The sequence below is a fragment of the Diuraphis noxia genome, unplaced genomic scaffold (genome assembly GCF_037042655.1).
Source record: "Diuraphis noxia isolate RWA-SAM2 unplaced genomic scaffold, SU_Dnox_SAM2 contig0003, whole genome shotgun sequence".
Classification (NCBI taxonomy): domain Eukaryota; kingdom Metazoa; phylum Arthropoda; class Insecta; order Hemiptera; family Aphididae; genus Diuraphis; species Diuraphis noxia.
Genome location: NW_028301713.1, coordinates 11368370 through 11380976, shown reverse-complemented (window position 1 = coordinate 11380976; position 12607 = coordinate 11368370). Strand labels below are relative to the sequence as shown.

General features: G+C 31.8%; 1 protein-coding gene across 1 annotated transcript in view; it reads left to right on the top strand.

Annotated features, from left to right (window-relative positions):
- The window catches only part of mbo (Nuclear pore complex protein Nup88), a 42989-nt gene that overhangs the window by 20894 nt on the left and 9488 nt on the right, over positions 1-12607 (top strand). The window contains exons 2-4 of the mRNA XM_015511733.2: positions 389-573; positions 10924-11243; positions 11907-12124. Coding sequence (XP_015367219.1) covers positions 389-573; positions 10924-11243; positions 11907-12124 — 723 coding nt within the window. The remainder of the gene's footprint in view (positions 1-388; positions 574-10923; positions 11244-11906; positions 12125-12607) is intronic.

Sequence of the window (12607 nt, the reverse complement as noted above, 5' to 3'; positions counted from 1 at the left end):
AACTGAATCGTAGTAATATCGGTTATGCTGCTAGTAAACAACACGCAGAGATAGGTTTTTTTTTCAGATTTCCATTTTTCTTCTCCCGACCGAAGGTAAATTCCGAGTTTTTTAATCCTTTCTCTTTTCATAAAAGGATTAAACGACACGTAGAACAAAAACGTGGAGGGAAAAAACTCACAAGCTCGCGTTCAAATATATGCGCATACGTATATACATTTGTGTATTTAAAAACGACGCCGCACATGCCCCTTACTTATTACTAATCCGACTGGGTCACTGCGATATTCTTTACCCTTCAGGCTAGGCTTAAGTGCATATAATATATTAATTTATGATATGTTTTGTTAATTTTTTTTTTTTGTAACCAAGTGGTTTTTTTTTCTAGAAACTGTTCCCTGGATCTCCACCCCTATTTGACGTTGACGAAATATTGATCAATGAACCAGGCACGCTGTGTGCACTTGTGGGCTCCAAAGGCGTATCGGTGATGAGGTTTCCGAAACGGATGGGATCCAAATCTCTGTACGACACCACTGGTGGCGGCAGTCAAGGAGAAGGCATAACGTGCAGGTAAAAATGATACGTAAATTATTATGCAAATGGAATTCAGCTGCGCGGACCTGAAAGAAAAGAGAAATAAAAATAAATAATAATAATAATAATAATACTATAATAAAGGAGAAATATAAATATATTATATATTATATGTACGTCTATCGCGGAACCGAGGGAATCAGCATAAATTAGCTTCAAAGCGATATAGCTTTGTGTGACAGAAACATTGGGGTTTTACTTGGGTGCAGACCAGAGGACGTGAGGTCTTTGATAGGAGGAGATTTCATTAACGGTCAAAAAGTCCAAGAGCGTTCTTTTGACGTTATGGAAAATAGGAAAAGCCCCCGCGTGTCCGCCAGCCGGAAAATTAACCCTTTGCCGCCGACGTCGTATCCACGTCACGAGTATGTATGGCAGATCAGATAAAAATATATCTAAATTATACGAATACTAAACAATATTATGTCCCCGATAGTCTGTTGTCATACACGCATTTCAGTATGTGCGTGTGGTTTATTATTTTTGTTCTCAAAATTCGATTATCACCCCTATATACCTTACTTATAATGTTTAATATAATATAGCTTTTTGTTATAATAATATATTAATATGTAATGCCGTATGTGGTTCATATAATATTATGTTAGGAATATATTATTTTAGTTGTTTTTTGTTTTGCATACTACAATCCTTTCTAGATAAAATACCTTCGTTTATTTTTTTGTACAACCACTTAAATTAAGTTTATAAGTAAATAATTTCGGATTCGTCAGTATATACATATTGCAAACTATAAAGAGTACGATCTATAATTATATAACGTAGGTAAATAAGCTATTAACAACTTCTATTATATATGGCAACAGGCTTATATTATAACTTCGTTGCCTAATACAATATTCTGTTTACCTTGTTTGATGTACCTACCTGTAATTGTATCTAAAATTAAATTACGAGTTCAGCTAAGCAAAATAATTATGTAATAAAATAATAATGACAAAACAAAATACTTAAATTACTGAAATTAAAACAGATTTTTAGCTACACAACACGACAAACATAAATAATATCTAAAACCCCTTTTTTACTTTATGAAGCTAATTTTATACATTAATGCTATTTTCTGATTTGCATTTTATGACAATTATTTTCTAGTCTTATTTCTTTTCATTTTATCTTTTTTACACAATATGTGAGGTATATAGATATATGAAAATAAAGTTAGTTGTATTTGTTATTAACGAATGATATAATAAGTCATAATTTATAAATTTAATATATCATATGAATTATCTTATTATCTACTTTAGTACTTTATCAACTTAATTTCCTCATTTTTTTTTATTGATACATTACTCACACTAGCTACACTGTACTGAATCATTTGCATACAATGTAGATATATTTTATGCATGGATGGAAATATGTTTGGTTTTGTTTACTTAATGTGAACCACGGATTAAGATATAGCGCTAGTATTCTTGACACAGCAGCTTATTGTCTTAGCACTTTTCGGTTTCATTTTATTGACACGATAACTTGCTCCGGGCATGTACCGTTTCCGCCAAAATTTGAAATGACCGATTCCGCTGTCGCCTGTTTCCGCCAATTTAAAAAAAGGTTCGATTCCCGTTTCCGCCAATTTACCTGCTATGGTAAATTATTGTAATATATTCCATATTTTTGGTAAAAATATGTTTTAATTAATTTGAGTTGACTTTATACAAACGAACGACCCCCGATAAAATTATTATAATATATTCCGTATTCATTGGAGTATTATTCCTATTATTTTAAGATGTATTTAAGTTTTAACTAGAAATTATTGTAGGTACATATTAAATATTGAAAAATATATAAATAACTAATAAATCAAATAATAAATACATAATATTTTGTCATAGTTTTGATAAATATAATAATAAAGTAAAAATCACTTATTTATAATTAATATACATAATGTTTTGTCATAGTTTTAATAAATATAATAATAAAGTATAAATCACTTATTCATAATTAATATACACAATATTTTGTCATAGTTTTAATAAATATAATAATAATAAAAAGTGATATTTTCATAAATACATATAATATTTTGATATTTTGTTAATTTATTTAATATAATTAAATGCAACACTCTTTACGTACGAATAACGCGATATTAGTTTATTTTTAAAATCAGTTATAGCCTATTATTAGTCCTATCACATTTTAACAAAGTGGATTTATTTTTTGGGGTATTCGGGATATTTAAATTTGCGCTGTTTGTTTTAATGTAAGTGTCCGTCTGGACATTTTCAACCAAAATTTTTAAAAATATACTTATATTTGGGTGCGATTTATAAAACTGTTGATTAAAGTGTGAATGAAACGATTCACAATTGTTAGTTGTTTGACATAAACTTTCTGTCATGCATGCCCATATTTTTGGAGGAAATTTTGAATTTTCGTGTACATAAGTTTCTAATAAATAATCTGCATATTGTGTATATTGATGATTATCTGACATTAAATTAAATACAAAACAATCTGATACGTCTTCTGGATTTAAATACATCAATCCAAATGTGTGCTCTAACCAATTATTTTTTTTGTAATCGACAATTCTTGAATTTTTCTATACCATGACTGAATTAAATGAAATCTACATCCTTTGATGGCACAACTAGGCCATACTAATTTGACAGTATTATGAATCGCTATTTCAAAGTCTATTATTTATACTTTTTGGATATAATATTAAATCATATTCATCACATTTAGTTGTTACAACACTTAATACTTTGAAATAAGTTTCTTGTTTTTTATCAGGTAATAAACCAAATACTAGTGGAACGTAATGATTATTATATAGTATTATTATTATATTTATTAAAACTATGACAAAATATTGTGTATATTAATTATGAATAAGTGATTTTTACTTTATTATTATATTTATTAAAACTATGACAAAATGTTGTGTATATTAATTATGAATAAGTGAATAGCAGGTAAATTGGCGGAAACGGGCGATGGCGCGGTCATTTCAAATTTTGGCGGAAACGGGTAATTCCCCTTGCTCCGTTCCGTATCCAGTATATCTTAATTCGTGATGTAAACGCACTTTTATATGTACGGAATGACTGTATGATTTGTAAAAAATTATTATTATGTCAAGGCATTAACAATAGTCCGTGGTAATTAGCTGATGGTCATCTAATAAAAATAATTGTTTTCAAATATACCTAGGTGGATAATCGTAAATCTTTTTTTTTGAAATATATTCAGTAGGTGTTCATTCAGAAATTAAAAATCGATTGTTTTAAAATGAAAATTCAAATTTTAATTTGACATTTGACTTAATAGAAGATAAACACAATTTACTAATATCTATCCTAGGCCATGTCCTTATTTGTCACGTAATTTCATGGGTAAATATTATAAGGTTAGCCATAGACATTATATTTAGTTACATTGTCCCTTTACACCTTCTATTTTGCAAATTTCACTAGATTCATTTATATATCCTAACAGATCTACCTTGAAGATTATATTGTTAAAACAACACAATACATCACATGATTAGAAACACTTAACCTAACCGAATAAACGAAATAATCAATATTAAAAATAAAATTTTAAATTGTTTAGCAAATATAACTAGTAAATTTCATAATATAAATATATTAATTAAGCTAACTCATATTCAGCTATTATACGTCTGTTATACTGTAGACGTATAATTAAATATTTCACATATCGGATAAAATGTTTTCTCGTAAAAATTTGACTGTAACTTAAATACCGACCTGTCTGTCATTGCATTGCAGTGATGGAACTCCATATCAATTATGCTGTTATAAGATTTGAATAACTTAGGTCAATGTTTTTATATACCTAAATTTTCTTAGACTACAAGTATTATATTAAAATATATATAAAAAAAATATGTAATCTTTTCTAATGAAAACATAGGATTAAAATCTAACATAGTTTTTACGATTAGAAATCTTGTGTTGGAGAAGAAATATATCTCTGTTGAAAGTGAGATTATATAACCAAATAGGGGTATTCATAAGGACGTTTAGGGACTGGAACGACAGATAGGTATATACCATACGGTTATATAATAAGGGGTTTTGGGAAAACTGAGTTCCGGATTGGCTCTTTGTGAAATATTAAAATTAGTATTCTAAATCCATACGTATTCTCGGTGTGTAATATACCCGTTTCTACCAACCGCAATCTGACCGCAGGAATCGCGAATGTATATATGCCTCCTTCGGTGGCCAGTTTCGCGGTCGCATAATAAATTAAGAATTTATACGTTATTGTTGTGTGTCGGTTGGTTGCCCAGGGTCCAAAGGGTATAAATGAAAGCACGTGAGATTAATGTTAAAAATCCCGCAGTAGTTTGTTTAGGACTTTAGGATATTGTTATTAGCCACACCGCCAACCGTCCGTTGGGAAATAATAATATTACGTTACCATCAATATTTAATAGACTCTCAAACAATTAAAAATTATGATCTTGAAAAACTTTTGTCTTATCGTCACAAAGCGTCCAATAAATAATATTATGCATTCATATAAAAAAACGTCAAAAATAAATCAAGTATAGACGTATCGTAACAATTGGTAAACACTAAACAACTAGATTTATTTATCTAATAAAATTTTATTTATCTAATAATTGATACATTTATACGTAGAAAGAAAAGTTTTTGGTATCTATAATAATAGTTATGTTTAGTTAATTTTAATTACTGAACTCAAATTCAATTTCAAACATTTAGCTAATAATATGGATATTGAAGCATTGATTGGTTAATAACGAGAAGGACGTTAAAATGCTGTGATAATTAGGTGAAATCTGAAAAGTGATTTAAATAATTTCTCATTAATGTTTCTTCGAGTTTAAATTTTCTTTTTATATAACATGCTATGAAAGATTCATTAATTATACTGCGATAGTGTTACCAGACACTACCAGGTCATGAGAGTATTATATTTCATCTTTAGAAATTATTGAAACAAAATAAAAGTTTATATGCATTATACATTTATGCATATTAAAAAGTTAGGGAATTAGCTATAATACTATACTGAACTAATACAAATAATTTTAATAACACTGTATATTAAAACAATATTTTATATTGACCTCAATGTCACGACAACATTTTATTTAGATTATAAAAATAAAACTATGTACCTATTGAAACAAAATTAAAGTTAAATTTATTATTCTATAAAATGAAAATTTAACATAATTACTCTATAGTCTATACCACCCAGCTAGTAGTGTTGGTATACTTACATTTATTTGTCAACTCATTGCTTAAGTTGTAATAATGTTAAAAACAAATAGGTAGGAAGGTGCTGTTGCTAATATTATTATTATTATATTATCGTCGTTTAGGTACCTCTTATTAATAGTTATTATAACGTATACCGCTCATCAATCATATCAATCGATGATTGTTAGGGCGAAGGAGAGACCCGAGTACAGATTTTCTTATTTAAAATTTTAATTTATGTATTAAATCTACGAATCAAAGTCAGAGGCGGTTTGAGTATACTGTTTTTGGTGCACTGCACCGCCAATGTTAGGGGGGTGGGTGGTCTTGGTTGAGCATGTGCTGACCGCAATGTTTAATTTTAATGTTCAATAAATGAAAAAAGTAATAAAGTACCTAATCAATGACATATGATAATCGTGGCTGAAACTATTGAAAGCGTCAAGTTAAGAATATAAGGGCCTTATAATTATAAACTATAAACTTATTAAAAAATATTTATTTGTAATTTCTATTATGATGGTGGTGGTGGGGGGGGGGGGGTGTCTATATATTGTCTTGCACCAATAAGTATAATACATTCAAACCGCCTCTGATCAAAGTAATGAGCTTGTTCCATGTTTGCATGCAAACCAATAATATAATATTATTAATAACCCAAAGACTAACTATATAATATACGGCAGTAAACATTTGTACAGTTTTAATGGCAATTCGAATACTTATCCAAATAATGTTTATTGAACGATACAATATATTTAATAACTGTTTTCGGAAATAATATTACATATAAACTGGAACGTTGACGTACATAAAACGACATGTACGATCAGAAATAATTGTTATCAGCCGCACATAAATATTTATACGTCATATATTATATACCTATTCGGGGTTATGTATTCGTTTGACGGTGTATATATATATATATATATGTATATGTATATAAATCTAACTAATAAGTAATTATTATTCACAACGGCGACGTTATTATTATTATTACCGTATATATATTATATATTCGTGATATAGGTGGTTTTCCGAACATCGCGAGCCCTCTATATAAAATATTATTATGTACGAGTACCTACCTACTTTTCAGCTGTCTCTATAATACGCACGCATGCACGTCAAATCCACTATCTTGCAGGGCTTTTGAACGCCTATAAAAACCACACAGCTATCTATTTAATATATGTAATATCGCCCCCCCTCTTAATCATATTATACACCTTCACTCGTGAGCTGCTTTATACTGCTGCTGCAAAGAAAAGCGACCGAGGGTCGCGCGTCGTTTGGATGAGAACTTTTAATGAATTCCATAAATAATAGACGAAACTTCTTTCGATAAGAAACGGCGATGACGGGTTTTTATAGGTTATCCGGCGCGGGACGGGCGGAACGACGGATTTCGCGGTGGACGGTGCCGCGCGTCATAATATTATATATGTCTACACCGGAAGCTGCTGGGGAGTCCGGGGGCCACACGTGATCCGCAGCGATTCTTAATGATACCTCTCTTCCGATGTCTCGACGGGACCTACGTATATATATATATATTTAGTATATATAATGTAGTCCTGTGCTCGGTCGGTCGTTATATATATACTTTATCTGAGCGCGAGTGTACACTGCACGCAAAACGTTTAATAAAGAACCTCCTCGAACATCGGATGATGCGCACATACTTTTGTTTTTGGCGCGCCAAGTGCATTTTACGAGCACCGGAACTGCGATTAACTTTTACGCTAATGGACCGGCTATTAAGGCACCGTTGCCGACGCCATCGCCACTGACACTGCAACGTATACGTCCACCATCAGCTCCCGATAATCGATACCATAATATACCAAACCACTTTTTATACACCGTGACCATACTATAACTGCTTATACACACACGCAAAGGGGCATACGGTGACTTACCGTCTCTTGGTCGTACCTATATACATCACAGCCGGGTCTTACAATGTAATAGTATTATGATTAGTTTCAAAACACTATAATTCCTCAATATAGTCTAACAATAGCAATGTCTGAAAACATTTTAGTATTATAAAGGGTGTCTCAAAAAGAACGCCGGATTTGAAAAGGCCGCCATTTTTGTTTTTTTTGTTGGCTGCGCTGGTTTTGATAGTTTTGTTATCTGTTATCATTGAGGTTTTGTGTTGAAAAGGGGTTTTGTGGTTCTTAGACTCTTAGTCATTGTTTATGTTGTATCGCAATGGAAAGGTACAGTAAAGCCCAGCGTATTTTAATAGTGAAAACTCACTACCAGACCAAAGCTACCCACCTCGATCTTGCGACTTGACGCCGTGTGATTTTTTCTTATGGGGATACACTAAGTCACGAGTTTACCAGAACAAAGTCCGAAACGTCTTGGAACTTAAGCAAGAAATTAGTCGTGTCCTCAATGAACTTGATGGGGCAATGTGTGATCGAGTGATGGTAAATTTTATGGAAAGAATAATCGCCTGTAGGGCTAGTAGGGGGGGTTATATGCCCTATGTTGTTTTTCACTGTTAAACCTCAATTTATTCTGAAGAGAATGATATATTTGTAATGTTTTTTTGAGAAAAATAAATTTGATGTATAGCAGATTTAAATCCGGCGTTCTTTTTGAGACACCCTATACTAAATAATAAAAATTAATTACTCATCCGTATGTTTGAACGTTTTAAAAACATTTTCATTTTATAAAAACAAATCAATCCAACATTTGAGTATTTGATTGCATTTTACGAAATGTAGATACCAAATTCAATACTTTTAATAAATTGTGCAGTAATTGAACAGCCATTTTTTTAATATACATGAAAATTATAATTAATTAAACAAACCTAATACACGTATGTCGCATAATATATAACAGAATACTCATTTCAACATTTAGAACCACCTATTTCCGAAAATTTAATTATATTAGATATCTTTGATGCACGTGCGGTCTCTTAGTACTTCATATTTTACGATATTTTATTTATCTGCATCAGGATAAGCACGAAATTTGTAAGGTAGGTACCCGAAAGTTTTTATTATAATATATTTCATTTCGCGCATTTTCTAGTCCGTTTGGTTCTTTTTTCGAGAGGGGTGTGTACACATGGCTGCTTAACGCGTGTTTTATTAAAACTGGGCCAAAAATCTTTTGCTCCGATTACTTTTCATCCAATTTTGGCCGGAAGTAACGCGCAATCAAATCCGTGCGCTTATCAACAAAGCGGTACATCCGGCATGACTTGCCAAGAGTACACACCCTTTTTATGCTCCTGACGTTTTCGAAATATCGGTAAAAAGAGGGACGAATTGACGTTGGCTCGGTGTCATTCAGCACTAATTGACGGCCGGGAACCGAGTGAAAAACAAATTAGAGTTTGTACATAATTTATACACACGAATAATAGATACTCGAACGGTATTGCGATGGACGTGATAAAAACAAAAGTAGGTTATGCTAAAAACAAAAAAGGGGTGAACAGCTAGCTTATGGGTGCATAATTTATTCGATTAAAATATTTATAATTATCATCTCGATCATCATCAATAGTCAGCTAATACGAATTTCTGTAGACTATTTTCGTTTTTTTCTATCTAAATAATTGTCATGGCTTAGTTGGCTTACTGTTAATTTATCGCGTTGTTATTATGGATAATACTAATATTGAATACCTTAAATGCTGATTGAAAAAATATAAATGCACAAAAAATTATACGTACGTGTACTTTTTCTCATAATATATCATACAAAAAATATTTTTTCTAATAATCTTATATGTCTAACTGCAATTTTAAAAAGTTTTTTTTTACGTTTCCGCGACAACGATAACATGTAAGTTGGTTACTCGTACTTCTTAGTTATCGCGTGAATCTATACCTATATGCACTAAAATAAAGAAAGGTAAAATATCAACATTATATAATATTGTTGTTTCAACGCATACAGAAGGGAATATGTCCAATTATATTTCTGATAAATACATATGATATTCCGCCAACTCGCCTTTATTAAAATAATATAATACTTTAGTAATATTCTCGTTTGGTGTACGGCTACCGCGTCATACTATAGTGTTATAATAATTGCTTATTGCATATTAAATAGGTAACAGAAAAATTACAGGAGGGACTAGGGAGGAATCTTGTCGTCGGATAGGATTTTATTCAAGTCCACTTCCATAATCGTGAACTCCGACGTACAGTTGCCGGTACAATAAACTATAATATATGCCCATTCCTGTATATTATTGTATATAATGTACTGAACCATCATATCCACCTCTGCACCTCGCGGCGGAGCCATGCGAACTTTACTAATAACGTTAAACTTTATTGACTTAACAAATTGTAACAACTGTGTAGGTATATGGTTTCTATTCGAAATTCGGCTGATTTATTAATGACTGTAAAACGCATGGTTTACTAATGAATTTCACTAGAATGGAAAGCAAATCCGTATCCCCTCGTATATTTGTTTACGAACGAAAATACCAGCGCGCAATTACATTTCGACCGAGATGAACCCTCTCCGAGTGAATATTCTGCGAATTATCTTACACGCCGTACATGAGTCGTTCTTAAAAAAATACAACAACAAAAACACTTTTGTTCTGTCGACGACCGACTTAGGTAGTCCTCGCAATTTCAAATTTGCTCCGTTTCGGTAAACTTCCAAGTGCGCTTTAAACATCCGTTATTGTATCTAAACGCGTACGTATATACACTACGTATAATCGTTAGCTAGCGTTATTAAACGCTACGGGGCGAGTTACTGTTACTTAATTCTTTTACAATTTCATACATCATGAAATACTCTCTTTCTAATTGTTCACTGCTGCAGTTGCCTCTACTCCGACTATTTTATATTATAATTATATTGATGGTTTTATTTCTCTATTTAATTTTTTGCTTTTATATGTTCGTTTAGTTATGTGATCAAAAAAAAAATGTATACTACGCATATATATTATAAATATTAGTATTTTTCGACAACTATAAAATATACCTTCATCAATATTCCAATGTCTGTCACCATTCTACATCTTATTTACTATATCCTATTATTTAATATTATTTATTCACAGCACATCGCTCCTACAAGACAAATTCTTCATAACCAAACACTTGACGGACGTGAAACGAGTCCGGTGGTATCCAGGCAGCCCTGAGGACAACCACCTCGTGGTACTCACCAACAACAAAAACTGTTTGCGGCTGTTCGAGGTTGACAAAGGCACCGGTAAGCTCGTGTCCATTTGGCGACTTGGCCGGCAGACCTCTCAGATATTGGCTTCGCTGGGTGACACAGCCGTGGACTTTGATTTTGCGCCACCTGTACTCCTCGGCAGCCGAATTCAGTCGGATCCGTCAATCATATGGCCCATACTCGTGTTGCAAGGAAACGGTAAGATAATACAGTTTGATATTATAATATAAGGTTGCCACACAAATTTTTCTCAATCATACACTGAAGCCGAAAATTTCTTTGTAAGCGAATTTAGTTTAATAAATAAATAATACGAATAGAGAAGGTTAGGTTAGGTTAGCCTAACCTAACCTAACCTAACCTATAAAAGCCTAGAACAATTTAAAAAAAAAAAATTAAAAATATTTTATCTGATACTATACTATAGCCTTATGAAATCATAAATACATGCTTTATTAAATGTGTGTAGTACATACTCAACATTATATATGATGATAACGTAGGTATATATAGATAGATATAATTGCAAACATTTGCAACTTATCTACCATAATTTCGGATTAAATTTAAATTAATTAAATTCCTTGCAGTTACTGACGTTATGATGTGTTCAAACTTTTAAATATTCCAAACAGTATATAGAAGTGAATTTGGTAGTAAAGTTAGCATAACGTAACGTGCAGGTGGACACATCACCACGAGCCAACCTTTTTAATTTACCGATTTTGGTAGGATAGGTATCAATTTGTGTCAAAATCTGCTGTGCCGTGTACATTCGTTTAAGTTTCGAATATTCGAAAACTTAAATAATGGTATTAAACTCGCCTGTATATAATATGTATTATATGCTGTAATTCGCAGGTGAAGTCTTGTGTCTGAATACAACTGTCGACGATTCGATGAACATAAAGTCGGACAAAATAACAGGTCCGCTGACCATGTACCCGCCCGCCGACGACAATTACAGCGAGGATGCCTGTTCCATTCTTGTCATGGACACCATACCGCCCTCGGTTGTCATAGCATCAAATTTTGGCGAACTGTACAATTGCCTCCTGTTGCCGGACACCCAAGCCAAAGTCAGTGTTACACATTCGTATTTTGTTACTTATTACGTCGTATTTCATTATATTAAAAATTATTACCATTGAAAATAGGGATCTGGGATTTTGATGGCAGTTTCGAGTTTCAATTTTTTTTTACTTTTCATATTAAAACATCGTATGAATCTCACAAAATATTTATTTTTTATTTTTTAATAATTGTAAAGGATTTTCTTTATTTTAAATTATAAGCTTTTTTAAATAATTCTTAGTGTACACTTGTAATGTTTGCGTATATTTTTAGTTTGTTGCAACTTTTTAGGGCATCAAAATCCCAGTCTTACAGTTAGTACTTAGTAGGTATCAATCCTAGTCAATGACGCCGTAATGATATATATATATACACTGCGGGGCTTGTTGTATATATTGCGTATAATAGTAATTGATGTACCTGTGTATAGAACAACCGATTGTGGGTATTAAATGTTAAAAGTTTAGAGGTCCGCAAAAGTTTGTGAT